General features: G+C 46.4%; 1 protein-coding gene across 1 annotated transcript in view; it reads right to left on the bottom strand.

Annotated features, from left to right (window-relative positions):
- Positions 1-27,265, bottom strand: part of RPRD2 (regulation of nuclear pre-mRNA domain containing 2) — a 159,812-nt gene that overhangs the window by 16,729 nt on the left and 115,818 nt on the right. Inside the window, exons 4-8 of the mRNA XM_082275516.1 lie at positions 24,642-24,710; positions 22,876-22,931; positions 20,430-20,556; positions 20,173-20,348; positions 13,166-13,457 (exon numbers count right to left, since the gene is read on the bottom strand). Coding sequence (XP_082131642.1) covers positions 13,166-13,457; positions 20,173-20,348; positions 20,430-20,556; positions 22,876-22,931; positions 24,642-24,710 — 720 coding nt within the window. The remainder of the gene's footprint in view (positions 1-13,165; positions 13,458-20,172; positions 20,349-20,429; positions 20,557-22,875; positions 22,932-24,641; positions 24,711-27,265) is intronic.

Below are 27,265 nucleotides of genomic sequence, written 5' to 3'. Positions count from 1 at the left end.
ATACACACAGATTTATTTTTTGCAAATATTTGATTGCCAATCACTAGATTTTAGTTTTAGGGTGCGGTCTTCATACTTTGAGCTTCTGCTCGTTTGACGTGCCGCTGAATATTTATTTATATTTACACACTAATTATTTATTTCAAATTGATTATCCTGTGCATAATTGCATAAGTGTTTATGAACTAATTTTTAACTTCATATCTACTCCTGCTTGAAGAAAAGCTAGAATTCTCCCGATGATATAATTGTGGGCATGACATTTCCTGGCCTCACACCAGGCAATGTAGGATTTCCAGACTCTGTAATAAATGTTTGAGACTGGTTTTAAAGCGATCAGTGTATGAACTTCAAGGCCAGATACACCACGCTCCTTCAAGATTAAGGCTTCAATAGCCAAGCCGTCAATTTTGGAGACGGTACAGCAGGGTGGAATATCGGACCTTGAGAGAGTAGGTTCAGACGCAATGGAAAGGGCCCAAGGCCTCGTCACTGCCAATCTTTGGATTTGTGCAAAGCAAAACCTCCTCGGCCACGCCAGAGCTACCAGAATCATTGGTTTCCCCTCTAGCTGGATTCTGCACAATAGACACGGTATCAGCTGCACCGGAGGAAAGGTATATCACAGGGAATACTCCGCCCAAGGAGTCACCAAAGCATCCACTCTGACTGCGAGTGGATCCCTGGTCCTTGACACAAATTTCTTCAACTTTTTGTTGAACCTGGATGCCAACCGATCTATGCCTGGTACCTGTCCCACCCCCCCCCCCAGCGTAGGCAGAGTGAATGAAAAATCTTGGGATGTAAGAACCATTCCCCCCAAAACATCTGTTGACGACTCAAAAAGTCTGCCTGCCAGTTCTCCATTCCCGGAATAAAAACTGCCGTCAGGCATGGCACAAACTTCTCTGCCCAAGACAGGATGAAGTCCACCTCTTTCTGGGCTGACCGACTCTTTGTGCCTCCTTGATGGTTGATATAAACCACAGCCGTGGCATTGTCGGATTGTACCCTGACAGGGTGACCCCGAAGCCTGGACGTCCAGAATTTCAAAGCCCGACTGACTGCTCGGATTTCCAAAATGTTGATGGGGAGACTTTTCTCTACTCCAGACCATTTCCCCTGGACAGTGGCTTCCTCCAGAACTGCTTCCCAGCCGGAGAGACTGGCCTCTGTAGTGACTCATTTTCAAGTCACTGGAAGAAAGGATTTCCCTTTCTCCAGATTTCTGGTCAACAACCACCAATTGAGACGGACATACTCTTGGTACCAGAGGCATATATCGGTCCAGAAACTGAACCTTTCTGGACCAGGCAGACAGAATGTTGTTCTGTAAGGGTCTGGCAGGGAATTGGGCATAGAGAATTGCCTCCAATGCAAACACCATTTTCCCCAATAACCTCATGCAAAGACGTATAGAAGGATATCTCAGCCTTACTACGGACCGAACCTGATCCTTCATGTCTGCAACCTTTCTTGCTGGCAAGAATATCTTTGCCTGTGCTGTGTCCACAAGAAGACCCAGATATTCCAGACGCTTAACTGGCTGTAATGCTGACTTTATCAAGTTCAGTAACCAACCCAGACGTTCGAAGAACTGTACTGTGATGGACATTTTGGCTTGTAGCCGAAGCCGATCAATCTATTAGTAAGAGATTGTCCAGCTATCCTATAATTAGAACCGCCAATACTGGAGCTAGGATCTTTGTGAAAACTCTTGGAGCTGTGGTTAACCCAAAGGGCAGGGCCACAAACTGAAAATGACGGTTCTCTATTGCAAAGTGAAGGATCCTTGATGTACATGGATGCTAGAAATTCCTCTCCCCGCAGGAAGGCTACGACTGAACGAATTGACTCCATCTGTAAAGTATGAACGTTCAGAACCTGGTTTAAAGCTTTGAGATCCAGAATAAGTCTCACATCCCTGTTTGGTTTGGGGACTATGAACAGGTTTGAGTAAACCCTTGAACTTTTCGTCCTCCGGAACCTCTATTGTCACTTTTTGAGCCTTCAGCTGTCCCATGCCAGAAAGACTACCTTTTTAGGGCATCTGTCGGTAAACTTGACCTTCTAAACCGGGGATATGGGAATACCCGAAATTCCAGTTTGTACCCCTGTGAAATGGTGGAGATAACCAAGTTGTCTTGAATCAATTCCACCCAAACCTTTGAGAACTGCGTGAGTGGGGGCGCCTCTTCACAGAGAGGGCTTAATAGAAGACTTGGCTGATTTCTGGGTTCTGGGCTTTTTCTGACCCTGCCCTGAAGGCTTGGTTTCGGATCCAGATGGTTAAGGCTGTCGCCAATGTCTGGAAGTAGAAGCACTGGCATTAGGAGTACTGGGGATTTTGAAAGGAGGAAGGTTGATGTTCTTTTTTACGGGTAGCAACATACTCTTCCACCCCCAAGGTCTTTTGGATATAATTATCCAGATCACCAAATAGGCGTACTACCTGAAAAGTGAAGCCAGCCAGTAATTTACATGGTAATTCCGCAAACCAATTTTTTAACCAAAGGATTCTCCGCATATGCACTGATAGAGCAAATCGTGACATTTGCCTTATGGAGTCTGTAAGAGCATCCACTGCAAAACAAAGTGCGAGGTAGATCTGCCAGATCTTCCACAGACTCTCCTTGAGAAGGAACTGTCTTGGCCACTCGCTTCATACAGTCTTTCAAAGATTGACAAAACTCCTATGGATGCTACTGCTGATTGTATCGCAGAACCTGCAACCACAACGGAGGCTTTCAATAAAGATTCCAACTTCTGTGCTGGATTTTTAAAAACCTGGGCCACAGGACATGTTAAACTCTTTCCTCCATAGCATACAATAATGAAAACCTTTTGGGAGGAACAAAAATCCTGTCAGGATGGTCCCAATCTTTATACATTTCTTGCTCCAAGAGCGGATGTATGAGAAACGACTGACTGAGTACCCCCTGAATAAAGGTGCAAACCAAAGAATGCGTAGCCATAGGACGGTAAAAACGAAGACCGACAAGGTACCCAAGGCCAGGCGCTGCTCAACAACTCGTTGGGGGAATGCCAAAATCCGAGCCACCGAAAAGGAACGGGCAAGAAACCAAGAGACTCACACCACGCAATGTACATCTTACAAGCACAATGGTAAATCTTCCTAGAGGTAGACTTTTTACAACGTGGGAATCACGGATTCAGACACCCTGCTATCCTTTAACAGCTGGCTTTAAACAGCCAAGCAGGTAAAGCCAGTGACTAAAGCAGGATGGAAGATTGGCTTTTGGGCCAATACATCTTCTCTGAGAGGAAGTCTCCAAGGGGCATCGGCGACCAGCTGTACCAGATCAGCATACCAAGACTGAAGAGGCCAGTCTGGAACCACTAGGATGACCAGATCCCTTCTTCCTCGATCCTTCGCAGGAGACCTGGCATGGCAGAGGTTTTAATGGGTAAAAGACTTGTATCAGAAAATACTGGCCCCAAGGAGCAACCAATGTGTGATGTCCGCCAGAGGATCACGAGAACTAGCCACAATTCTCTGTACCTTCTTGCTGAGATGCAAGGCCAACAGGTCCACCTCGGGAGTCACCCAGCCCCCGTCCACCTCGGGAGTCACCCAGCCCCCCCCCCCCCACCGGAGACACAGGTGAACCTTAGAATGCCGGCTAACTCCCGATGCCGCCAGGGTGATTGACATACGCCACGGCCGTGGCACTGTCTAATCCTTACCTGGCACCCCTGAAGACAACATGTCCAATGAGCCAGAAATCTTATTGCCCGAAGTTCCAGTACATTGATAGGTAGTCTTGTCTCCCCCAGAGTCCAGACCTCTTGAGCATATCCGTGCCCAAAACACCTCCCCACCCAGACAGGCTGGCAACCGCGGGGACCACTGTCCAGTACAGAGGAAGGAAAGATTTCCCCCTGCTGAAGCACAGGAGAGCAAAGCCACCATATCAGGGACCCTCTCAAATCCCATCTCAACAGGATCAGATTATCTAAAGACTGTGGGGATCCTTATCCCACTTGGCAAGAATCTCCCTTTGCAGAGGCTATAGTGGAACTGTGCAAACGGAACTGCCTCGAAGGTAGACACCATCAGGCACAGTGTCCACATGCAAGTCCTGAAAGAAGACCTACTGAAGCCGTGTTGCATCCTGCAGCTTTGGAGTTTTTTTCCCATGGAACAAAAAACACCCAGTCCAGAGTCAGACCCAGATAGTCCAACTTTGTGGACGGAACCAGAGCAAATTTTTGGAAGTTCAATTTCCAACTGAACTCCTACAGAGTCCACACAGTAATTTCTATGTTAACCTTTAGAAAAGTCAGAGACTCTGCTCGCAGAAGAGGACCATCCAGGTACCAAGTACCGCAATCCCCCGGTGCCGCTACAATGCCAACACCGGAGCCAACACTTTTGTGAATACCCGAGGAGCTAAGGCGAGACCAAAGGGTAATGCCACGAATTGATCATGCCCCTCACACACGGCAAGCGGAGGAAACGCTAATGACCGACATCTACTGGAATATGAAGGGAAGCGTTCCTTGATGGAGAAGCCACTACTGTACGAACGGACTCCATTCGGAACTTCTGTAACCGCACAATCGGCTAAAAGCCTTCAGGTCCCGGACTTGATGTACCTTGTCTTTCTTCTTGGGAACCGTAAACAGGCTTGACTAGAAACCTTGAAAAACCTTCCAATTTTGGAACCAGGACAATTACCCCTTGTAGTATAAAGTCTTGCACAGCCCCGAAGAGACCCTGCAGGCAGTGTGGGGACAAATGGAGATTGGAAGGAAAGAGAAAACCACGTTGCAGGATAAGACCGAAACCCGATCTTGAAGCCGGACTGGATCAGCTCGTGGACCAAGCTGTCTTGAAAATCAGCGAGGTCCATGGGTCCGGAAAGAAGTGAAGACGGCCCCCCACCTCAGACACAGGGGAAGGTGCCACTTCAGGCAGAAGAGAGCTTGTCTGCAGGTCTGGAAGAACCCGCTCCCAGACAAAGTCCTCTTGGAACTTCTGGAGATCCTGACAGACTTAAATCTTTTATCTTGAGATCCTGAGGGACCGAAAGCCTGCAAATGAACCGAAAAAAAAAAAAAAAGGGTCCACACGTCTGACGAGACTCTTTGCCCCTGGCAACCTGTGGAAGATGATTACTCTTCCCCACTGTAAGACCCTTAATGTTATCATCCAGGAAGTTCCAACCGGCAATCCCCCAAAAGGGGAGAACAGTTAAGGCCTTCTTGAAGACTAGTCCGCAGACCAGCGTTTCAGCCATATCATGCGCCAAAAGGACCACTGCTGTTACAGACAGCCAAGAAACAAAATGAAGCCGCATCGAGAGGCACCACAGACAAAATTACAACCCCTGGTCCAACTGGTCCGCCAGCTCACAAGGACAGGGGGAAGCTGTTCCCCCCTCCAGATCCTGGCACAAAAGCTTTGCCCACGCCGTTTAAAGTCTGGGACACCAATGTTATGGTTAAAACCGGCCTAAGAACCGAACCGGCCACAGTAAATTGTGGCGGACCAAAGTCTCGGCTCTCCTGTCAAAGGGCTCTTTAAAAGCCGGAGACTTCTCCACCGGAATTCGAGTGGAGTTATTCAGCCTGAAAACCTGGGAATCAACCACAGGTGGGACTTTCCACTCTTCAAGAGGGACTCTTCAAAGGGATATCACCTAGCGAAAACACTTAGACACTGACATATTGAGTTTTGGTCACCGATTCGCGACAATTTTGTCAAAGTAGGTGGAAAAATAAGATTTTACCGTAAAATCTCTTGCTCTGATGTCAATCGACAGATGCAGCCTCATCTCCATGAGCTGAGCTGTTATGCTGCCACCTGCAGGAGTAGTCTAGGCAGTACGTTAATACAAAACTTGACAACCCCTCGGGGCTGTCCCTCCAGGCATAACCCCCACTGCCACAGCCCAGCACATCAGTTTAGTTGCAAGCAGTGAAGACAAAAGAACCATCCCCATACAGAGGAGCGGGTGTTGCGTCTTGTCGATGGACATCATTGAAAAAGATTTTACGGTAAGATCTTACAAAAAATCTTATTTTCTCTATCGTCCATCGACAGATGCAGCAACGCGTGCAATATCCAGTAAATGTGGTACAAACCTGCGCAGTGATGTCATTTACGTTTCTGGCAATTGGAACCTACGCTGGTTCCAGTAGGAGGAATGGTATACAGATTGTATTGGTGCCGAGAGACTGGGCACCAACAAATGGTAGTGTACAGATTTTAGCTTTTGTCTGAATAATTTTTAAATCAATATCGCACTATGAGTTCACTTTGTCCTTTTGCTGTTTACGGGTATTCTATGAGAGGAAGTAGTAGTGTTACCCCCAGTAACATATCTATGAAGAAAGAGCGTCACCATACTATCCACCAGCTGTAATATGGGTGAAAACCCTAGGATTAAGCACTTCTGACCTTTTTAAAAGGAGTCATAGAATTATGGTGAGTGCATTGGTTTGTCATTTGAGGTGAAACACTGGGCAATAAAGAGTATTTTTAATAAGAGCATGGATTTTTGCCCCTTCTGCAAACACTGGAGTGGGACTTCAAAGAGTTTATTCTGGACTTTAATGTCACACTTTCATTTATATTTGCATATTTTTTGAACTTCTAAGAATTACTGGATTAAGGAATCTGTATACGTTTGTTTGAACACTGATAGCGCCAAACCTTATCTTGGAATATTTAGAGGTCATAAGTGGTATTGCACTTAAAGGGGGGCAACGTTCACTAACCTATATTGATTTCATTAATGATTTGGTTATAAAATGGACGTGCCTATTGTTAATTTCATTGCTATACTAGTAATGGCAGTGATCAGCGAGTTACAGTGGGACTGATAGTGTGGCAGGCAATAGCACTGTCTGGAAGGGACATTAAAGTGTTACTAAACCCAGGGCCCCGCATTCACAATATCTGGTCTCCCACACTACATGGAAATGCAATACATTTTAGTAAATATAAATTGCTTAATACCTTTTCTCATCAACAGTTAGAGCAGCCTTTGACTGGACACTAATAGAAGTCACAACACTGGTTAAAGTTTGGAGGAGGAGTTTTTTTGACTGACCTATGAGACTGCAAGACACCTGACCCTGTGTCTGGACAGGGCCGATTGGCCCTGTGCTGATCACATGCATCCACCCAAGAAAAAAAAAAAAAAAACCTCGACATGCACACCAAACTGAACATGTGCAGCTGACTCAATAGACTTATGAAATTAGGAGTCAGTGGAAGGAGAGGATCAGAGAAGCCAGGATCGAACACAGCCTTTTTAAACAATGCAGATTAACCCCTTAGGTTCCATAGTGAGTATAATAATCATGCTTTACTGCATATACAGACTGATTTTACTGTTGTGGGTTTAGAAACACTGAAGTCACTAGTGACAATACTACAGTGATCAGTGATAATACTGTACAAAATGACACTAATGGATTAAAGGGGTGATTAGAAACGCAATTAAGGGGTTAACTGTGTATGTGCGCCACTTTTACTCACAGGATCTGGCTGTCTTTAATCCCTGAACTCAGTTGTTTTCAGGGAGAACAAACAGTCCAGATCGCTGTTGTGTGTTTGTAAAACAGAACTCCCTACTGTGATTGGCCACTGCCTATCAGCAGGTATACAGCCAAGAACTGTAACTTGCTGACAAACTCGTGCAGTGTCCACAAATCAGCAGGGGGCATGCACACATATGCCAAAAACAAACATGAAGTGGCTAGCAACATACCAGTACTTTGCTGTGTTGGCCGCTAGCAGTAAATGTTAGTGGGCAGAAAGTGGTTAATTTAGAGGAATTTTCACACTACACGTTTTGGTTATGGGACAGGAAGTGAAGGTAAATCTCACTAAAAAAAGGTACGGGGGGGGGGGGGGGGGAGGTATCTTAAATGGCCAAATGTGGAAGTGACTGAAGAGTCAAGTAAAAGGAAATTGAGAGAAATTAAGAAAATCATACATATACTCAGTTTTGTTACAAGCAGTGTCAGAAGAATTACAACTCCACAGAGCGGTGGGTGTTGTGTGAACATCAGAGAAATGGATTTTATAGTAAGTCACAAATCTCATTTTCTCTTTCGTTCATGGACACAGCTCCTGATCATACCCATTAGGACCTCCCAAAGCAGTGTTAAACATGAGGGGTGGGAAGGCTAAACTGTAGCCAACCAGGTAAACAGGAGGCTCAACCAAAGCGACTGGAGGCCACCTGAAAAAAACAAATACACCCTCAAAGAGGACCAGGTCCTCTAAACAGCAGCCTGCAAAACCTTGCGGCCAAAAGAAGCATCTGCAGATGCCAACACATCCACTTTAGAGAACCTTTAAGTGTGCACCGACGAGCAGGTGGTGGCACTGCAAACCTGCATCACTGACGCCTGATGACCGAAGGCCCAGGAGGCACTGAGGGGCAGAGTAGAATGCGCCTTGACAGAGAAAGGAGGAACCTGACCCTTGATGGAATAGGCCAGGACCACGGTCTGTGATACATCTGGAAATGGTCGCAGGGGAAGGAGAAAACCCTTTCCAATGCCCATCCGTGAGCACAAATAGGGAATCTGTTTTCCTAGAGACTCCGTAGCTGCCAGGTACACCCTAATCACCTGGACCACATCCAAGGCATACAAAGCGATTTCCTTCAGATGTTTTTGGCCTGGGACACAAGGAAGGCAACACAATGTCTTCACTCAAATGAAAATCAGAGACAACCTTTGGAAGGGACAACGGACAGGGGCAAAGAACCACTCTCTCTATGAACCACCAAATAAATTAAATAGGATAATATAACTTCTTCAATTTCGACACCCTGCGCGCAGAGGTGATAGCCACCAAAAAGGCCACCTTCTGGGACAGCGTAAGCAGGGGAATCTCCCGAAGATTCTCAAAGGGAGGCTTCTGGAGGACAGAGCACCAAATTGAGGTCCCAAGGCAGTAACAGAGACCGCAATGGAGGAGCCAAGTGCCAACCACCCTGAAGAAAGTATGCACCAGGGAGCATGTGGCCAAGGGCCATTGAAAGACGACCGCTAAGGCCGACACCTGGCCCTTGATAGTACTCAAGGCCAGTTTTTTTTTTTCCTCAACCTCTGTTGAAGGTCAAGTTCCGAGCCACCGAAAAAGAAAGAGGAAGAACCCCAAGAGACTCAAACCACGCAATGTACATCTTCCACATACGATGATAAATCTTTCTAGAAGAAGATTTCCTAGCTTTTAACAGCGTTTGGAATTACAAACTTAGACAAACAGCCAAGCCATCAAAGTCAGCGACTAAAGCAAGATTGGTCCTTGGGACAGCATATCCACCCTGAGAGGAAGCTTCCAAGGAACGTCGACGACAAGCTGCACCAGATAGGCGTACCAAGTCCGGCGAAGCCTCTAAGATGACTGTAATCCCTTCTACCTCGATCCTGCGTAGAAGTCTTGGCAGAAGCTTGAGAGGAGGGAAGGCGTAAAATCAGACGATACTGACTGCACAGGGCCACCAGCTTACCTGTGGCTTCTGCCAGAGGATGCCATGACCGAGCTTCAAACCTCTACATCTAATATACCGGGACGCCAAGAAATCCACTTTGGGAATGACCCACCGGAGAAACAACTGATGAAAACACCTCCGGATGAAGGGACCACTCCCTTGGTCCAACGCCTGCCGACTGAGGTAATCCACCTGCCAGTTTTCCACCCCGGGAATGTGTACAGTGGAGAGGGCTGGAATGAACCAACCCATTCTGCCCACCTTAGAATGCCAGCTACCTCCAGAGCCACCAGGACACTTCTTGTGCCCCCCTGGTGATTAACATAAGCCACAGCCATGGCATTGTCTGATTGAACGTGAACTGGACAACCCTGAAGATGATCCGTCCAGGCAGTGTCTGATTGCTTGTCGTTCCAAGACATTGATCAGTAGCCTGGACTCTGTGTCCAGATCCCGAGCAGAATTTGTCGAGCACGCCTCCCCCAGCCGGACAGGCTGGTATCCGTAGTGACCACTGTCCAATAAAAGGGGAGGAAGGATTTGCCCAAGCACTGGAGAACAAAGCCACCATATCAGGGATATTTTGTTTCCTGGCTAAGCCGGATCTGATTGTTGAGAGACTGCGGAGGAGTACTGTCCCATTTGGCCAGAATCTACCTTTGCAGGGGCCTCGTATGGAACCATGCAAATGGAACCGCCTCGAAGGTAGACACCACCAGGCCCAGCACTGCATGCAAGTCCAGAAGGATGACCATTTTGGACAGCAGGAAACAAATGGCAGCCTGCAGTTACTGGAGTTTGTCCCGAGGAAGAAGCACTCTGGCTAATGCCAAGTCCAGAGCCAGACCCAGATATTCCAGCTTTGTGGACAGAACCAGAGCAAACTTCATAATCCAGCCAAACCCCCTCAGAGTTCGTATGGTGATCTCCAGGTTTTCCACCAGAGCAGTAGGAGACTCAGCTCACAGAAAGTCGTCCAAGTAGCCCATTACAGCGATCCCCCATTGGCCTAACAATGTGAGCATGGTGGCTAACACTTTTGTGAAGACCAGAGGCGAGACCAAAAGGGTAATATGCCACAAACTGATAATGCTTCGCTCCCACAGCAAAGCAGAGGAAGCGCTGGTGACCGGCACATATTGGAATGTGAAGGTAGGCGTCCTTGATGTTGGTAGAGGAAAGAAAATCACCCCGATGTAGGGATGCCACCCCCATTCCGAACTTCTGCACAAGCACAAAGCAGCTTAGTGCCTAGAGGTCCAGGATTGGACACACCTTGCCTTCCTTCCTGGGAACTGTGAACAGATTTGAATAAAAACCCTGAAAACATTCCGATGTCAGAATCGGGACAATCAGCCCTTGAAGTAACAGACCTTTTACCTTCCCAGACCCTGTAAGTGGTCTGGGGAAAAGCGCAAGTTGGAAGGAAAAAACCTTGCCAAGGGGTAAGAGCAAAACTTGGGTCTTGTAGCCGGACCGAATGACTTCATGGACCCACTTGTCTTGTACCAGAGAAGTCCACAGACCCGAAACCAGCAAAGACATCCACCCATCCCCGATACGGGTGAGGGTGCACCTTCATGCAGACGGAGCATTGTCCATGGGTCTGGAGAAGCCCGATCTTGGCTTGCAAGACAAGGTTTGTTTGTATCCTCCGGAAGTGGGCCCCAAAGGCTTTGAGGCCTTGTCAGTCGACCCTGAGGGACGAAAAAAAAAAAAAAGTATGCGCAGAGGGCGGCCCACATCTATGGCGAGGGTCCTTGCCCTTAGTAGCCTGTGGAAGAAAGGTACTCTTTCCCCCTGTGAGACCTTTAATGTCAGTAAGGGTAGCACCAAAAAAAGGCGATCCCCTTGAAAGCGGAGATCAGTCGAGGCCTTTTTAGAAGTATGGTCCGCAGACCAGCATTTGAGCCAAAATACACACCAAAGGACCACTGGCGAAACAGAGTCGCACCATGAGGGGAGCCGCATCCAAAGAGGCATCACAGAAAAACTGCAGCCCCTGGACCAGCTGTTCCGCCACTTCAGCAGAGGTAGGGGGGAGCGGTTCTCCCTCTAGGTCACAGCGTAAAAGATTAGCCCACTCGGTCAGAGTTTATGACACCAGGGCAATGGTAAAAAAGGACCTCAGTGCCAAACCAGCCAGAGTGTACATATTGCAGGCCACAGCCTCCGTCTTCCTGTTAGCCGGAACCTTAAAGGTCGGGGACCCTTCAACCTGAATCATGGTTGCCTTCTTGTTCAATCTGAAAGCCGGAGGGTCCACCGCCGGTGGAACAGTCCACGTCTTAATAAGGGACTACGCAAAGGGGTAACCCCTAGTAAATCACTTAGGGACCCCAAGGGGACGCTTTGGTTGTCCCCACTCTTTAGCTACAATTCTGTCAAAATAGACTTGGGAAAGGAAACACCTTTGTCGCTCTGGATGGCTTGTGAGAGCCAAAAGGAACCTGCGCATACGTCGCAGCTGCATCCTCCATCTTAAAGGTCTCACGCTCAGATAAAATCAGTGCGTCCACCAGCACCTTTTCGTGCGTGGTTGCAGATATAAAGGAATCATCCTCACTATCAGGAGATTTCGGGCGCGTGGTCGCAGACCCAGAAGGATGACCCACGTCCGCAGTGGCCAAATCAGATTCAGGATCTGATGAGGCAGGAGAGGGGTCTTTTTCTAGCCCGTCACCTAAAAGCCACCTTGGTGGGGGAGTAGGATGGGGTACAGTTGAAGGGGGGTGCCTGACGGAAAGGAGGGGAGCCCAGGGGTCCAACTGTCCCATGGAGGGGCCCTTGTTCACCCCAAAAACCCTCCAGGGGGAGGGGGGGGGGGGGAACGACAACAGCTACTCACCATACCAGGAACCAGACGGGCACTGCTCCAGACAGAACCCCTCGCCATCTAAGTGGGGGGCTGTCGGCCAGGAGGACCACTGCGACTCGGGCCGAGACCTTGTAGTATGCGACCTCGGAAGGCGTTTAACTCGCAAGCCAGCCCCCGTCCAGTGCTGCTATGTCGTGGCCAACCTAACGCGGAGCTGAGGTCTGCGTGCGCTCGCTGGTCAGACTGGGGTGACCACTGGATCTAGATTATCCAGCCCATCGCCCAGTCTGGCAGTTGATTGTCGATCTCACAGGGAAAAAAAATTGCCAAGACCAGAGATGCCAGTAAGAAACTGGGTCCTTACTTCAGACTAGGCAGAAAAAAAAACAGTGGCTCTAGCAGAGAGAGTATATCCCCTGGGACTGCCCATGGGTGTAGCTAGAATTCTTTTCTGCCTAATGTCCTACTCCTGTAGGGGACAGTATAACCCAATGGTTATAAATATGAGCTGTGTGTCAATGAACAAAAGAGAAATGCATACAAAAGGACTTCTGTAACATCCCATGGATCCAGTCAGCCCCCAAGATTTCACACAGAACATAAAAAGCCTATTTTTTTAGAGCGTGTTTCTGAAGTTCTACACAACCACTGTACCACAATCAACTCAAATCATATATATACACCAGCCAGAAGCCAACTAACCTAGCTGTATGGAAAAAGGAACACCACACTAGCGTGGAGAGGTAATGCAAACTCTATACAGACTGAGAAGTAGTGGTAGTCCAAAGGAACAGCAGTGCCAACTACTGAGCAACTGTGCTGCCTGCAAAGTTCAAGTCATCTGAGGGGAAAAAACACTTACCGATAATCGCAGCTATTTCATCATCTGCATCCTCATCAGATAGTTCCATATCTTCCACAATGCGATTGTCCTTGGGAGGCTCAGGAGATTCAGATGGTATAGGCTCAACCTCTGGAGACAACGGGCTTTCATCCCCCTCCATGCCCTGGAAAGGGGACTCTGAGCCTGTCGGAGAAGGCGCATCAACGGTAGGAGATGGCACTGGGGATTCCTCAGGATCAGGAAGAGTGGCTTTTAGCTGGTCAAGCTTCTTTTTCAGATTATTTACTCTGTTAGCAAATGTTTTATAGGCCTATAAAAATATAATTTGAAAAGAAAAAAAAGTTATGAAGTGAAAAACGTGATGTTACAGGAATTATTAACAATCAACCCTACTTTGGCTGGTTTCACATGTGCATTCCAATCAGGTCCACCTGTCAGTTTTTTCAGGCGGACCTGATCAGACTAGCAACACGTGTCCGCCGGCACCCGATCAGATCAAAACAAACCGATTGGGGATCCATTTAGCAGATCGAGAGACAGTCCAATGGAAATGGACAGGCACTCCTGTTTTTGACAGCCCAATAGAGAACTGCAGGGCTGTGTCTGTGTCCGCTCTGCATAGCAGAAATTGGCTGGCCATCCACCTGCTCAGCGGCAATCAGCTGAGAGATCCTCTGCTGAGCAGGTGGATGAGCATTATGGAGACCACCTGAGTGAAACCAGCCTTAGGCACTACTAAGAATTAAAAACAAATCTCAATTCCACCAGGTCATCATGAATGGACAGCAGAAATACATTTCAGACCAAGTATCCCATGTACATATTGAATGCACATTTATGAACATTGTTAACGTTATGCAAATTAACCTCTTAAATTTTCTCTTCATAAGGCATTTGATGCCAGAAATGTCATAAAAACTGCATGCATGGTGTGCCACAAATGTCAAAAAACTGCATGCATGGTGTATTCCTCTCCAAAACACAGCCTTGGAATCAGGAATTTAGCAGTCCAATAGTACACCCTATTAAACAGTGAAACAAAGTTAAAGTAATAAAGGGTTAATTTTATTTTAAACATCTTATTAGTTGCTCTGTGTAATTGTTTTGCACAGAGCAGGCCCAATTGCCTCTTCTCGGGTCCTTGCTATGGGGGCACTCATGCATGCTAATTCACGAGGGGCCCCTGGGCATCCACAATACACAGAGAACAGGGCTCGGCCCTGCCCCTGCTCCCTCCTCACTGGCTGGAGCTGATAGCAATGGGAGCCAATTGCTCCGACTGCAGTCTCTCAGACAATGAAGGAGCAGAGACCCAGGAGAGCAGCCGCTCTTGTGCACATCACTGGATCCTGATTGGGCTTGTGCAAGTATTAGATGGTAAAGTAGGCACAGGCGTGTGCAGGTTTGAAGTCCCAGCCCACCTGCCCGATCCCGCCACAAAGTCGACACTGCACACCACTAATCACATGCATTGGGACATTTCCTGGTCTGTGCAGTTGCATACCGAGAACTATCTCAATGCCGGTGATAAGCTGTGTGCAGTGTCGGCTTCCTGGCTGGATAGGGCAGGTGGGTTGGAAATAGGATCCCAAACACACCTGAGCCCATCTCTATTAGGAGGGGGCTGCATACTGAAGGTTTTCTACCTTACTGCACAAAATGTATGAAGGTAAAAAAAAAGTCAACCTTTAGAACCACTTTTAAGTAGAATTTCAGTCAAACCCCAACTACTCTTAAAAATATTTCCTACCCCTCTTAACACACTTATTCTGACTAACCTTGGCAAGAAAAGATCTGTATATTTACCTACTTTCAGGCCACTCTGGGGGAAAGGATGGAGCACTAACAACGGAAGGGCTAAGGAAGCCTATGAGTGACGCAATATCTGGAACTCGCAGACTCCGTTTAGAAAATAGCTTCTATACTAATCTAACCCTACTTTATCAGTACTTCTTGTTAAGCCATAAAGTGACATTCTACCAATAAAATGTGTTCTTCAGTTTTGCATTCACTGAGTCTGAATGTTACATAAGCAGAGATTTAGGTTATACATCTTTTTCTCCTTTTTCTAATTACCCTTTCCACCTATCACAATGCACCTATAAAGATTAGCAAAAACATAATGGAAAGTACCAGAGTTGTATAAAGTACTCGAAACCCATACTTGAGTAAAAGTACAAGTGCTCGATCAAAAAGTGACTCGAGTAGAAGTGGAAGTGCTCAATCAAAAAGTGACTTGAGTAGAAGTACTAAAGTATTCAACATTTTTTGTACTTGAGTAGCAATATTTTTAAAAAAACTACTTGCAATACTTAAGTACTGGAAGTAAAAGTACAAGTACTGTGTTATGTAGTTATTAAAGAAAGAAGTTAAGTTTGAACATCATATTGTTTTTTATTATTTCAAATGCAGCTTTTATTTATACATACAGTAGCTTTTATTTTCGTATGCGCTGATAATACACGTTTTGAGCTTCATGAAACCTGCCATCTACTGTTCTGGCAGTGGTCATTTTTATAATTGTAACGAGTAACTATGCAGCACAAAAAAAAGAAATATCGGAGTAGAAGTATTGAAATCATTGAAAAAATGTAGTGAAGTAAAAGTGGAAGTAGGAGAAAAAAATTCTACTCTAGGAAAGTACAGATACCGCCTTTCGGTACTTAAGTACAGTAGTGAAGTAGTTCTACTTAGTGACTATACATCTCTGGGAAGTACACATTTTAATAGAGATAGATACAAAAAAAAAACAGCCAGATAAGAGCAAAAGGACATAGGAAAACCATCAAAATAAAGGTAACAATAGACTTAGAACTCTATGAGTAAAGGTCTTTTCACACGGTCAGTTCAGTTTTTTTTTTTTTTTTTTTTTAAACTGACACGGATGCACTTTTGTAGGGTCTGTTCCGTATGTCCGTTTTTCATTCATCCGTTTGCGGATGAAAAACGGACATAATGTATGTCTATGGGATTGCGGACGTTAACGGATGACATCCGATTTTGCGTCCTTTCCGTTTTTTTTCTTTAAACGGAAGAAAAATAGGGTTCTCTTCCGTCTCAAAAAACAAAACTGAACAGACGCAAAACGGATGTCAGCGGATGGTCATCCGCTAACGTCCGCAATCCCATAGACATACATTATGTCCGTTTTTCATCTGAAAATGGATGGGAGGAAAAAACGGACATATGGACAGCCCCTGTGAAAGGACCCTAAAGCCTCGTACACACGCGTCAAAAATCGGCAGGGAATTTTCGTCTGACGACCGATCTGCCAATTTTCGGCTTGTTAGTATGTTGCTTCCGACAACCAACTCCGACTTTTCGGCCGAAAAAAATATGGTGTGCAGGCTATAACATTTTTGACCGCCATCAAAACACGGCCGATTTTTGTGCAGTCAGTACAGATTTCGACAGGGAAAAATCTGATGAGCAAGTCTGGGCATGCTCAGAGAAGAAAGAACACAAAGAAAGCAACCCAACACATGACATCACTTCTGAAGTAGAATTTTGTTGGGCAAGAAAATTCGTGTGCAGTCTAGAGCACATTCCAACCAACAAAACACAACTCTGGACAAAAGACGGACGATTGGTCGGCCAATAATCGTTGCGTGTGTACAGGGCTTAAGACTGACTAGCTATGCAAACCCCACCAAAATATTTAATTTTAAGACTTTACAAGGAGTCAAGGGAGGAGTAGGCAGTCTTGAGAATCCAGGCATTGCAAGGTTGAAAATAACCGGCATGATGAGATTTGTAGTTTCCCCACAGCTGGAGACCTAAGGTTGCCTAACCCTGGGTTAAAGCATTGTAAAATTCATGCACGATTAACCAGACCCTTAGTCAATTATGTAAATGTAGCTGGAAGAAAGCATTAAAAAAACACAGACTTCAAATGTGAATTAAAAGCTTTTTTAGAGGTGCATATGAAAGAAGCTTTAACTACTTGACCTCCTGAAGGTTTACCCCTTTTATGACCAGGCCGTTTTTTCCGATACGGCATTGCGTTACTTTAACTGACAACTGCCCAGTCATGCAATACTGTAACCAAAATAAAATGTCTGTCTTTTTCTCACAAATAGAGCTTTCTTTTGGTGCCGATCACTTTTGCATTTTTTTTTTTATATTCTGCGCTATAAAAAGACAAATTTTGGAAAAAACAAATTTCATCAATTTTGGCCAATATTTATACTGCTACATATTTTTGGTAAAGAAAAATCTGAATAAGCCCCGGTTCACATTAGTGTGATCATGGAGATCACATGTAATTCGGAGCGCACTGCTCCTAAATTACATGCGATCTCATGTGCAGTGCAAATTTCAGCCATACACTTTGTGCCTTCACTAGGGGAAGAAATGGATATTATTCCCTGCTTTGCAGGGAAACAAATTCCATCCCTTCCCACTGTTAGAACAGCGATCTGCCTTGTTTAGATCGCAGCTGTGTCTTTTCCTCACAATTGGCAGATGCCAGCGGACATCAAGTGTGTGGTACCTGCCAAACGGGGCTCCCTCAGTGTGTATGTATATATATATATATATATATATATATATATATATATATATATATATATATATATATAGAGAGAGAGAGAGAGAGAGAGAGAGAGAGAGAGAGAGAGAGAGAAGCCCGATCTTGGCTTGCCAGACAATGTTGGTTTGGATCCCCCTGAAGAGGCTTTGAAAGGCTTCGAGCCCTTGTTTCGACCTCTGGCTTCAACCCTAAGAGACGAAAAACTTATGAGCTGAGAAGGAAGGCCCACGTCTGCGACGAGGTTTCTTGCGAAAGAAAAGTTCTCTTCCACCCCCCCCCCCCCCTGTGAGACCTTTATTGATGTCATCCAGGGTAGTGCCAAACAGGCGATCTCCTTTGAAAGGAAGATCAGTCAAGGCCTTATTAGAAGTCTGATTCGAAGACCAGCACTTAGGCAAAGACACGCCGAAGGACCACTGCAGAATCAGAAACGCAAGCCCATCAGTGGAACCGCATCCAAACAGGCATCACAAACTGCAGCCCCTGGACCAGCTGGTCCATCAGCTCGGCAAAGGCAGGGGGGAGCTATTCCCCCTCCAGGTCACGGCGTAAGAGCTTAAGCTACTCGGTCAGAGTTTGTGACACTAGGGCAATGGTGAATACCGGCCTCATTGCCGAACCAGAGTGTACATAGGGCGGGCGACAGCCTCTGCCTTCCAGTCAGCCGGACACTTCAAGGCCAGGTACTCTTCAACCGGAATCATGGTTGCCTTGTTCAATTTGGAAACCAGAGGGTCCACCACCGGTGGCACAGTCCACATCTTAAGAAGGGACTCCTCATAGGGGCAAAGCCTAGTTAAGCGTATGGGGTCCCCACTCTTTAGCGGCAATTCTGTCAAAATAGGCAGGGAAACTAAACACCTTTGCCGCTCTGGGTGGCTTGCTTGCGAGTGCCAAAGGGTACCTGCGCCTCCGCCGCAGCTTCAGCTGCGTCCTCCATCTTTAGAGTCTCACGCACAGATACAATCCGTGCATCCACCAGCGCCTTTACGTGCGCAGTCACAGACGTGGAGGAATTGTCCTCACTATCAGAGAATTCCAGGTGCGTGGTAGCGATGGTTGGGACCTGGAGGGACCCACAGCCTCAGAGATGATCAGGTGGGGAAATGTGCTTCAGGGACTCCATTAGAGGAGAGGGTGACCCACACAAAAAATGTGTACAACACCGCTTAAGGACACCCCCACCACACAGGTGGCACCCACAGGGTCCAGCACAAAGCACGACCACTGCTATAGCAGAGAGAAAATCTCACCACCACCAATCACACTTACAGCACCAGGCAAACTGCAGGAATGAGAAGGGGCTCCCCACCCACGAAATCACGGTCATACAGCTACGAAAACATGGCCGCCGCTATATTCAATGAGAAAAAAAAAAAAAAAAACAAGAAAAAAAAGCCACAGAGGCTACACAAACATGGTCGCCGATCTACAGCACAGAAGGCCAAAAGAAAATGGCAGCACCACGCGGCTCCCTGGGGCAACCCTAAAGCACCGAATCCCCAGCAGGAAGCAGGACCCTGGCAGGAGCCCCCAACAGGTGTACAGCCCCCTCCCAAAGGTCGATTGCTCGGTCACCGGCGGCACATTGCTGTGTCAGTCAATGAACATCAGAGAACTTGATTTTACGGCCAGTCAGAAATCCTATTTTCTCTTTCGTTCAGTGAAGTCTAGTCCGCTGACCAGCATTCCAGCCAGACAATATGCTTTAGGACCATTGCTGATACAGACAACCGTAAAATCAAAGGAGCCGCATCCAAAGAGGCATCACAGAAACTGTAGCCCCTGGATCAACCAGTCCACCAGCTCTGCAAGACAGGGGGAAGCTGTCCTCCCTCCAGTTCCCGGCATAAAAGCTTCGCCCACTCGGTTAGAGTTTAAGACACCGGGGCAATAGTAATTACTGGCCTAAATAACCAGCCACAGCCCACGTCCACCCAAAAAACCTCTGGGGGGGGGGGGGGGGTGGGAAAGACAGCTACTTCCCACATCAAGAACAGGGTGGGCACCGCTCCGGACAGGACACCACTCCATCGTACTGTGGGTGTCGGCAGCCAGGAGGAAATGCAGGACGCTTAACTCGCAGGCCAGTCCCTGTCCAGTGGGACCATGCCGCAGCCAACCTAGCATGGAGCTGCAGTCTGCACACTCCCTGGCTGGACTGGGGGGACCCTAAGGATCTATATTATCTAGTTATCTATATTATCAAGCCCAGCGCTTGCTTTTTTTTTTTTTTTGGTTCCTGTGAGAACTACAGAGGAAAAAAAAATCCATTTAAAGTGAAAAAATTGCCAGGCCCAGAGATCCCAGCAAGGAACTAGGTCCTTACTCCTGACAAGTCCTGTGTTCACACTAGTCCAAATCATCCCTGAAATGGAAAACAGGGACGCACTTGACCCCTGCTGTGAGCCCCTCCGCACAGCAGTGTGAACCCAGCGTTAAGGGGCAACTTATTTTCTAGTCATACAAGTGCAGTTAGTAATTGGATACGTACATTCACCACAACTTTGACTTCCCGGTACTGAGCTTCATAGAATATTCCTGCATTTTCCAGCGCTTCAGTTACGGATGGACCGTTTTTCACCTGCTTGTCGAGGAGACTTACAAATTCTTCAAGTTTTGAACTTGCCTCTTCAAAGTCTTTTGAGAATTTCTTTCCTCCAGCTTTATCTTAAATAAAATGACAGTCAGTCATGACAGTAAAAACTACAAAGAAAAAAGGTTACATCACTATGGCAGAAGAGGAAATACCTTTTAGGCGTTTTAAGGTTTCTGTGCTGCACACATCCACCCTCATGCTTGAAAGTTGCTTTTCCTTCAAATCTGTATGATCCACTGTACGTTTGTAACTCAACAAGTCATCAATTAGACCTTGGGGCTGTTCGCAAAAACAAAAATGAAAAAAATGTTATCTCTATTTTTACATTTGCAAATTTTATTGTAGTGTGAGCAATGCAGAGAAGCTCATAAACAGTCCATTCAAACAGAGTATAGCACAATTTACACAAGACCAATCCTACTCTGTAAACTGACCAACTGCTACGAAGTAAGGCAGGCGTGTATTTGGCAGGTAAAGCAGTTCCCGCATTTACTTGGGCTCCATCCACACTATTAGTGCACTTTTTCCCATATCTTCTGACTAGTGAAGCGACACACAGGCTTGTCCTCCACTCCCAACTTTATCCAGTAACAGACAGTCTTTGGGAGGTGCAGAACACAATGCTCTGCATGAACACACGATTAACCACTTGACCTCTGGAAGATTTACCCCACTTTAGGACAAGGCCATTTTTTTTGTGATGCAGCAATGCGTTACTTTAACAGGTAATTGTGCAGTCATGCAACACTGTACCCAAATAAAAATGATCATTTTTTTCCCCCACAAATAGAGCTTCTTTTGGTGGTACTTTGTCACCAGTATTGTTTGCACCATTAACAAAAAAAAAGACTATTTTGAAAAAAAAACAAAAAAACAAAAAAAAAACACTTTCTGCTATAAAACATTCAGCTACTGAGCTGCCGCCTGTAGCAGTAAAACTGCTATTCGGTGTTCAGCAAGTGGTTGTAAAGGTAGGGTTTTAACCACTTTACCACCGGAGGATTTTGCTGTCTTATGTCCAGGCCACTTTTTGTGATTCGGCGCTGTGCGACTTTAACTGACAATTGCGCGGTCGTGCGACGCCGTACCCAAACAAAATTTACGTCCTTTTTTTCCCACAAACAGAGCTTTCTTTTGGTGGTATTTGATCACCTGTGCGATTTTTACTTTTTGCGCTATAAACAAAAAAAAGAGCGTTTATTTTGAAAAAACAACAATATTTTTAACATTTTTTTATATGAAATCCCCCCCCCCCCCCAAAAAATGTAAAAATCAATTTTTTCTAAATTTTTGGCCAATTTGTTTTCTGCTACATATGTTTGGTAAAAAAAAAAATCACGATAAGCGTATTTTGATTGGTTTGCGCAAAAGTTATTGCGTTTACTAAGGGAAAGATTTCTGTCATTTTTGGTGTTTTTTTTTTTTTTTTTAACGAGTAATGGCGGCGATCTGCGATTTTTTTTGCGGGACTGCGACATTGTGGCAGACAGATCGGACCCTTGACTGACATTTTTGACACTTTTGGGGGTACCAGTGACATTACTGCAGTAATCAGTGCTATATATATATGCACTGTTACTGTAAAAATGACACTGGCAGGGAAGGGGTTAATTTTATTGGAGAGGGAGGGGTTAATGTATGCCTGGTGCTTACTGACTTGTGGGGGGGAGGTGACTGAGTGACAGGACAGATCGGATGTTCAGCTATGCTGAACACTCCGATCTGTCAGTCCCTGTCACTTAGGAGATCCGCCCGCTCTGTTTACACAGGCGGGCGGATCTCCTCACTCGATCGCCGCCGCTCCTCCCCTGGCCCGACTCCCGCTGTGAATGAAAACAGCGGGAGCGCGCCTCCGGTGGCGCGCAAGCGCCGCCTACAGGGGGAGGAGTCCAGCGACGTAGGTCTACGTCGCTGGACGGGAACGAGCCACTGTGCCGCAGTAGCAGCACAGTGGCTGGGGGTAAAGTGGTTAATTTTTAACCAATGGCTATGTCAATATTGAGCCAACAGGTGTCTCACGCTAGGTGGCACATCAAGAAAAGGAGCTGCCAGGAGCGCCAGCTAGGGATCCAAGAGGAGGATCAGGGCTGCTCTGTGCAAAACCATTACACAGAGCAGGTAAAAAGAACATGTTTGTTATAAACATAAAATCTATTTACAATCATGTTCTCAATTAATGAAGGGTGCTTCAGGGGCGAGTGGCCATGACGCCTTTAATTCATAGTATGTCCTTCATAGTATGTGTTCTCCATCTTCTAGGTTAAAATGATGCTGAGCATCAACTTGAAAAATTTAGAATCTTAAGATGGAGGCAAAAAAGAAATAATTTGTGGTGGAAAGTTATTTAAGGCAGGTATTGCAGCCTGGCTGTTATTTTCTTTACTAACTTGCTGGGAGCCCCAAATGATAAATGCAAAAACAGCTAGGCGTTAAACTCCCCCTCTCACACTGGATAAAAGCAGTCTTTGATAACCAAAAATCATACATAAAATATGAATAAAATTGATATGTACAAATCTGCCAGTGCATTTCAAATCTATATCAGGAGCATAAAACATAACTTGAGACCTCAAATGTTTACAACTATTTTATTCTTACCCTAAATTCAGCTACAATCTTAGACTTCAGTGCAGCTTTATTAACTACCACCGGGGCTAGAAAAGAAGAAGGATACTAGTCATCACTATTGGCAACATTTTGAATAAGAAAAAGGAAAGTATTTTTTATCAAGTGAAAACTACTTCAGGGACAGCATTCAAGTCAGATATTTTCCTGCCAAACATAGGGATAAGAAAGGAACAGAACCAATGAACATAACAGTAAAGAATTCTAGGGCAGCCCATTACAGCAGCAATAATGACAGAAAGAACACCCGTTGATGAGCAAATGTAATGCAGTTGCAAATCATACCAAACATCAATTAAAGCAAAAACTATACTCCCCTCCACTCCAGCGATTCAGTGTCCATGAGCACCCCTGACAGTCACCGACATCTTTGGCCAGATTTACATTGTTGACCATTTTGATTGACAAGCCCGGGACAAAGTCATGCCCACCAATATGAGGGAGTTCATTTCTTTTGGCAGAGCGGAAATTGTACACTAGGCTGTGTGTGAACAACTCCGTGTACATTGTGAGCAAGCAGGTAAGAATACTTTAACCACTTAAGCCCCGGAAGATTTTACCCGCTTCCTGACCAGGGCCTATTTTGCAATTCGGCACTGCGTGATTTTAACAGACAATGGCGCGGTCGTGCGACGCTGTACCTAAACGAATTTGGCATCCTTTTCTTCCGACAAACCGAGATTTCTTTTGGTGGTATTTGATCATCTGTGCGATTTTTTGATCATGCGCTATAAACAAAAAAAGAGCGTCAATTTTGCAAAAATAATATTTTTCACATTTTTTTATATGAAATTCCCCCCAAAAAAATGTAAAAATCCAAATTTAACATTTTAGACCAATTTTTTTTTTACCATATGTTTGGTAAAAAAACAAATCGCAAAAAGTGTATTTTGATTGGTTTGCGCAAAAGTTATTGCATTTACTAACAAAGGGAAAGATTTTTGTCATTTTTTTAACGCGTAATGACGGCGATCTGCGATTTTTTTGCGGGACTGTGACATTGGGGCGGACAGATCAGACCCTTGACTGACATTTTTGGGGTTACCAGTGACATTACTACAGTAATCAGTGCTATACATATGCACTGTTACTGTAAAAATGACACTGGCAGTGAAGGAGTTAACTGTATTGGAGAGGAAGGGGTTAAGTGTGTCCTAGGGGCATGTTTCTAACTGTGATTGGCTGTGGCTTGATGTGTAAGAACAGTGATCAACGGTCCTACATAGTAGAACCGTTTCATCACCATTTTTACACAGGGGAGACTGACAGGGGGCTTTGTTTACACTAGCCGCCTGCCTTTCTCCCGCTGTCACGGACTATCGCGAGTGCCTGGTGGACATCGGGTCCACCAGGCACACGCGCGGGGGTCCGTGACCTAGCTCCCAAAACCCTTACAGGCTAGCGACGCCGACGTAAATAGTCGTGCGGCAGTCGGCAAGTGGTTAATGTCCCAAACGGATTATTTTATTGAACCAGTCAAGTTTTAGAACATCAGAATAAACTGACCCAATTAACCCCTTGGTGCCAGAGTTGGGCATTTGTGTCATGTGATTGCCTGTCACAGCAGTCACATGATCCTGATGGCAAGTATGCATCGGACAGCTTACCGATCCTCACCAGCTACTGTACTGGGAGCCTACTCTCCGCACAGTAAGTGGTCTACACAGGGCCATATCTATGCGCAGTCGGCGCCAAGGGATTCACAAAAAAAACTAAACCAGCGCAGCATGGCATCTTACGTTCAGGAGGAGGTTTCTCAGGTCTTGGGCGCGAACTCTTACTTCTCTCTCGTTTACTCCAACCTCCACCTGTGGGGAGAAAATTAAGCAAATTAGCCATTTTGTGTGAGCCAAGCTCTCCTCAAAGCTCAAGGAAGAAAAGGTGTACTATGTTAAACAGCAAATTAAAAAAAAAAAAAAAAAAAAACAACCCTCAAAGTTTTTATTACCCTAAAGAAGAAATGGCGGAATTTTTGTAAAATCTTACTGTAAAATTCCTTTCTCTGAGTCCTCCGACAGTCGCCGCCCATTCACACAGTCTTCACTAATGGGGTATTGCTTCCTCTCCGCAGGAGCTTCTAGGCAAAAGACTTGTAAAAGAACAATTCATCTACATAGTCACACCCATGGGGGCTGTCCTAGTCGTATACCCCCCTGCAATAGCCATCCCAACTCAGTTTGGTCGCAAGCAGTATTAATGTAGAAAAAAACCCCCAAAAAGAAGGGCGGGGCGGCTACTGTCGGAGGACTCCGAGAAAGGAATTTTACAAAAATTCAGTTTTCTCTTACGTCCTCCGACAGTCCACACCCATTCACACAGTCTTCACTAATGGGATGTCCCAAAGCAGTGTAGACATGAGGGGTGGGCAATGCAACCGCCAGAAAAGCAACGCAGTACCCACATCAGAGAAAGAAACCTTATATGCACAGAAACCTTCTGGGTAACAAAAAAGGGCTCAACATGAGCAACAAACCAGGAAAACAAATAACCATGGGGAAAAACAACCCCAACAGCCAGGGACCCGTACAAAAACCAGGGTTCCCTATGGCACTGCCGCACAGAGAAATTTGCGGCCAAAGGAGGCATCGGATGATGCCAGAACATCAATTTTATAGAATTTGGAAAAGGTGTGCACCGACGACCAAGTTGCAGCCTTGCACACCTGGGCCACCGAAGCCTGATGCTGGAAGGCCCAGGACGCACTAACCGAACTGGTAGAATGCGCCTTGACAGGGAAGGGAGTAACCCGTTCCCGCAACGTATAGGCCTGTACAATGGTCTGTCTGATCCATTTGGCAATGGTTGCCGCAGACGCAGCCATACCCTTCCGAGGACCCTCAGGAAGTACAAAGAGAATCCGATTTCCGAAAGGATTCAGTCGACGACAGGTAAACCCTGATCGCCCTGACAACATCCAAAGAATGCAAGGCAATCTCTTTTGGATGCTTAGGGTTCGAACAAAGCGAAGGTAAAACAATGTCCTCATTGAGGTGAAAATCCAAAACCACCTTTGGCAGAAAGGACGGATTAGGTTCGCAAGACCACCTTATCCATATGAACCACCAGGTAAGGGGGGCAGCAAGACAACGCCGCCAACTCCGACACTCTGCGAGCAGAAGTGTTCGCTACCAGGAACGCAACCTTCTTAGATAGCATAGGTAACGAAATTTCCCTGATGTTTTCAAACGGGGAACTCTGCAACACGGACAGAACCAAGGTCAAGTCCCATGGAGGTAAGGGCTCCCTTCTGGGAGGGGCCAGGTGACGCACACCTTAAATAAAGTTGCGAATCAAGGAATTAGATGCCACAGGGCGCTGGAAAAGAATAGCCAGTGCAGATACCTGGCCCTTAATCGTGGCCAACGCAAGGCGCTGGTCCACACCAGTCTGGAGGAAAGCAAACCGCTTTCGCCACCGAACGAGAGAAACCCCTGGACTCACACCAGGCAAAATAGGCTTTCCATGTACGGTAATAAATCTTAACAGAAAAGGCTTTTCTAGCCTTGATCAAAGTAGGAATGACCTCTGAGGAGAGACCCCTGTCTCTCAGGACCTGGCTTCAAACAGACATACCGTTAAAGCCAGCGACTGTAAAGCAGGATGGAAGATCGGACCCTGAGACAGCAGATCTTCTCACATTGGCAGCCGCCACGGAGGCTCTACGGCCTGGTGAAAGATGTCCGCGTACCAGGACCGGCGAGGCCAGTCCGGCGCTACCAGAATCACAAGTGATTGTTCCGAGGCCAACCTGCAAAGGAACCTGGACAACTGAATCGGAGGAAAGGCATGCATACATCAGATGATACTGATGCCAAGGCACCACTAGCGCATCCGAGGCGCCTGCCAGAGGATCACGCATTCTTGCCAGGAACCTTTCCACCTTGTGGTTTAGCCGAGACGCGAACAGATCCACATCCGGGGATCCCAATTTCGCACACAGCATTTGAAATACCTCCAGTAGCAGGGACCATTCCCCATGGTCCAGGGTCTGGCGGCTCAGATAATCGGCCTGCCAATTCTCTACAGCCGCAATGTGAACTGGCGATATTGCGGGGACATGAGTCTCGGTCCAAGACAGAATACTGGTCACTTCCTGGGCCGCCCGGGCACTCCTGGTGCCCCCTTGGTGATTGATGTAAGCCACCGCAGTGGCATTGTCCGTCTGCGCACGTACAGGACAGCCCTGAAGACGATCCGACCAATGGAGCAGGCACAGCCTGATCGCTCCTAATTCCAAAATGTTTATCGGGAGGGAGGATTCCTCCTCCGACCAAGTGCCCCGGGCAGATAGGGTTGCCCAGAACGCCACCCCAGCTCGACAGGCTGGCATCCGTGGTTATCACCGTCCACAGAATCGGCCAGA

The sequence above is a fragment of the Pelophylax lessonae genome (assembly GCF_965119305.1).
Source record: "Pelophylax lessonae genome assembly, chromosome: 13".
Lineage (NCBI taxonomy): Eukaryota > Metazoa > Chordata > Amphibia > Anura > Ranidae > Pelophylax > Pelophylax lessonae.
This window is presented reverse-complemented; position numbering and strand designations above follow the sequence as displayed.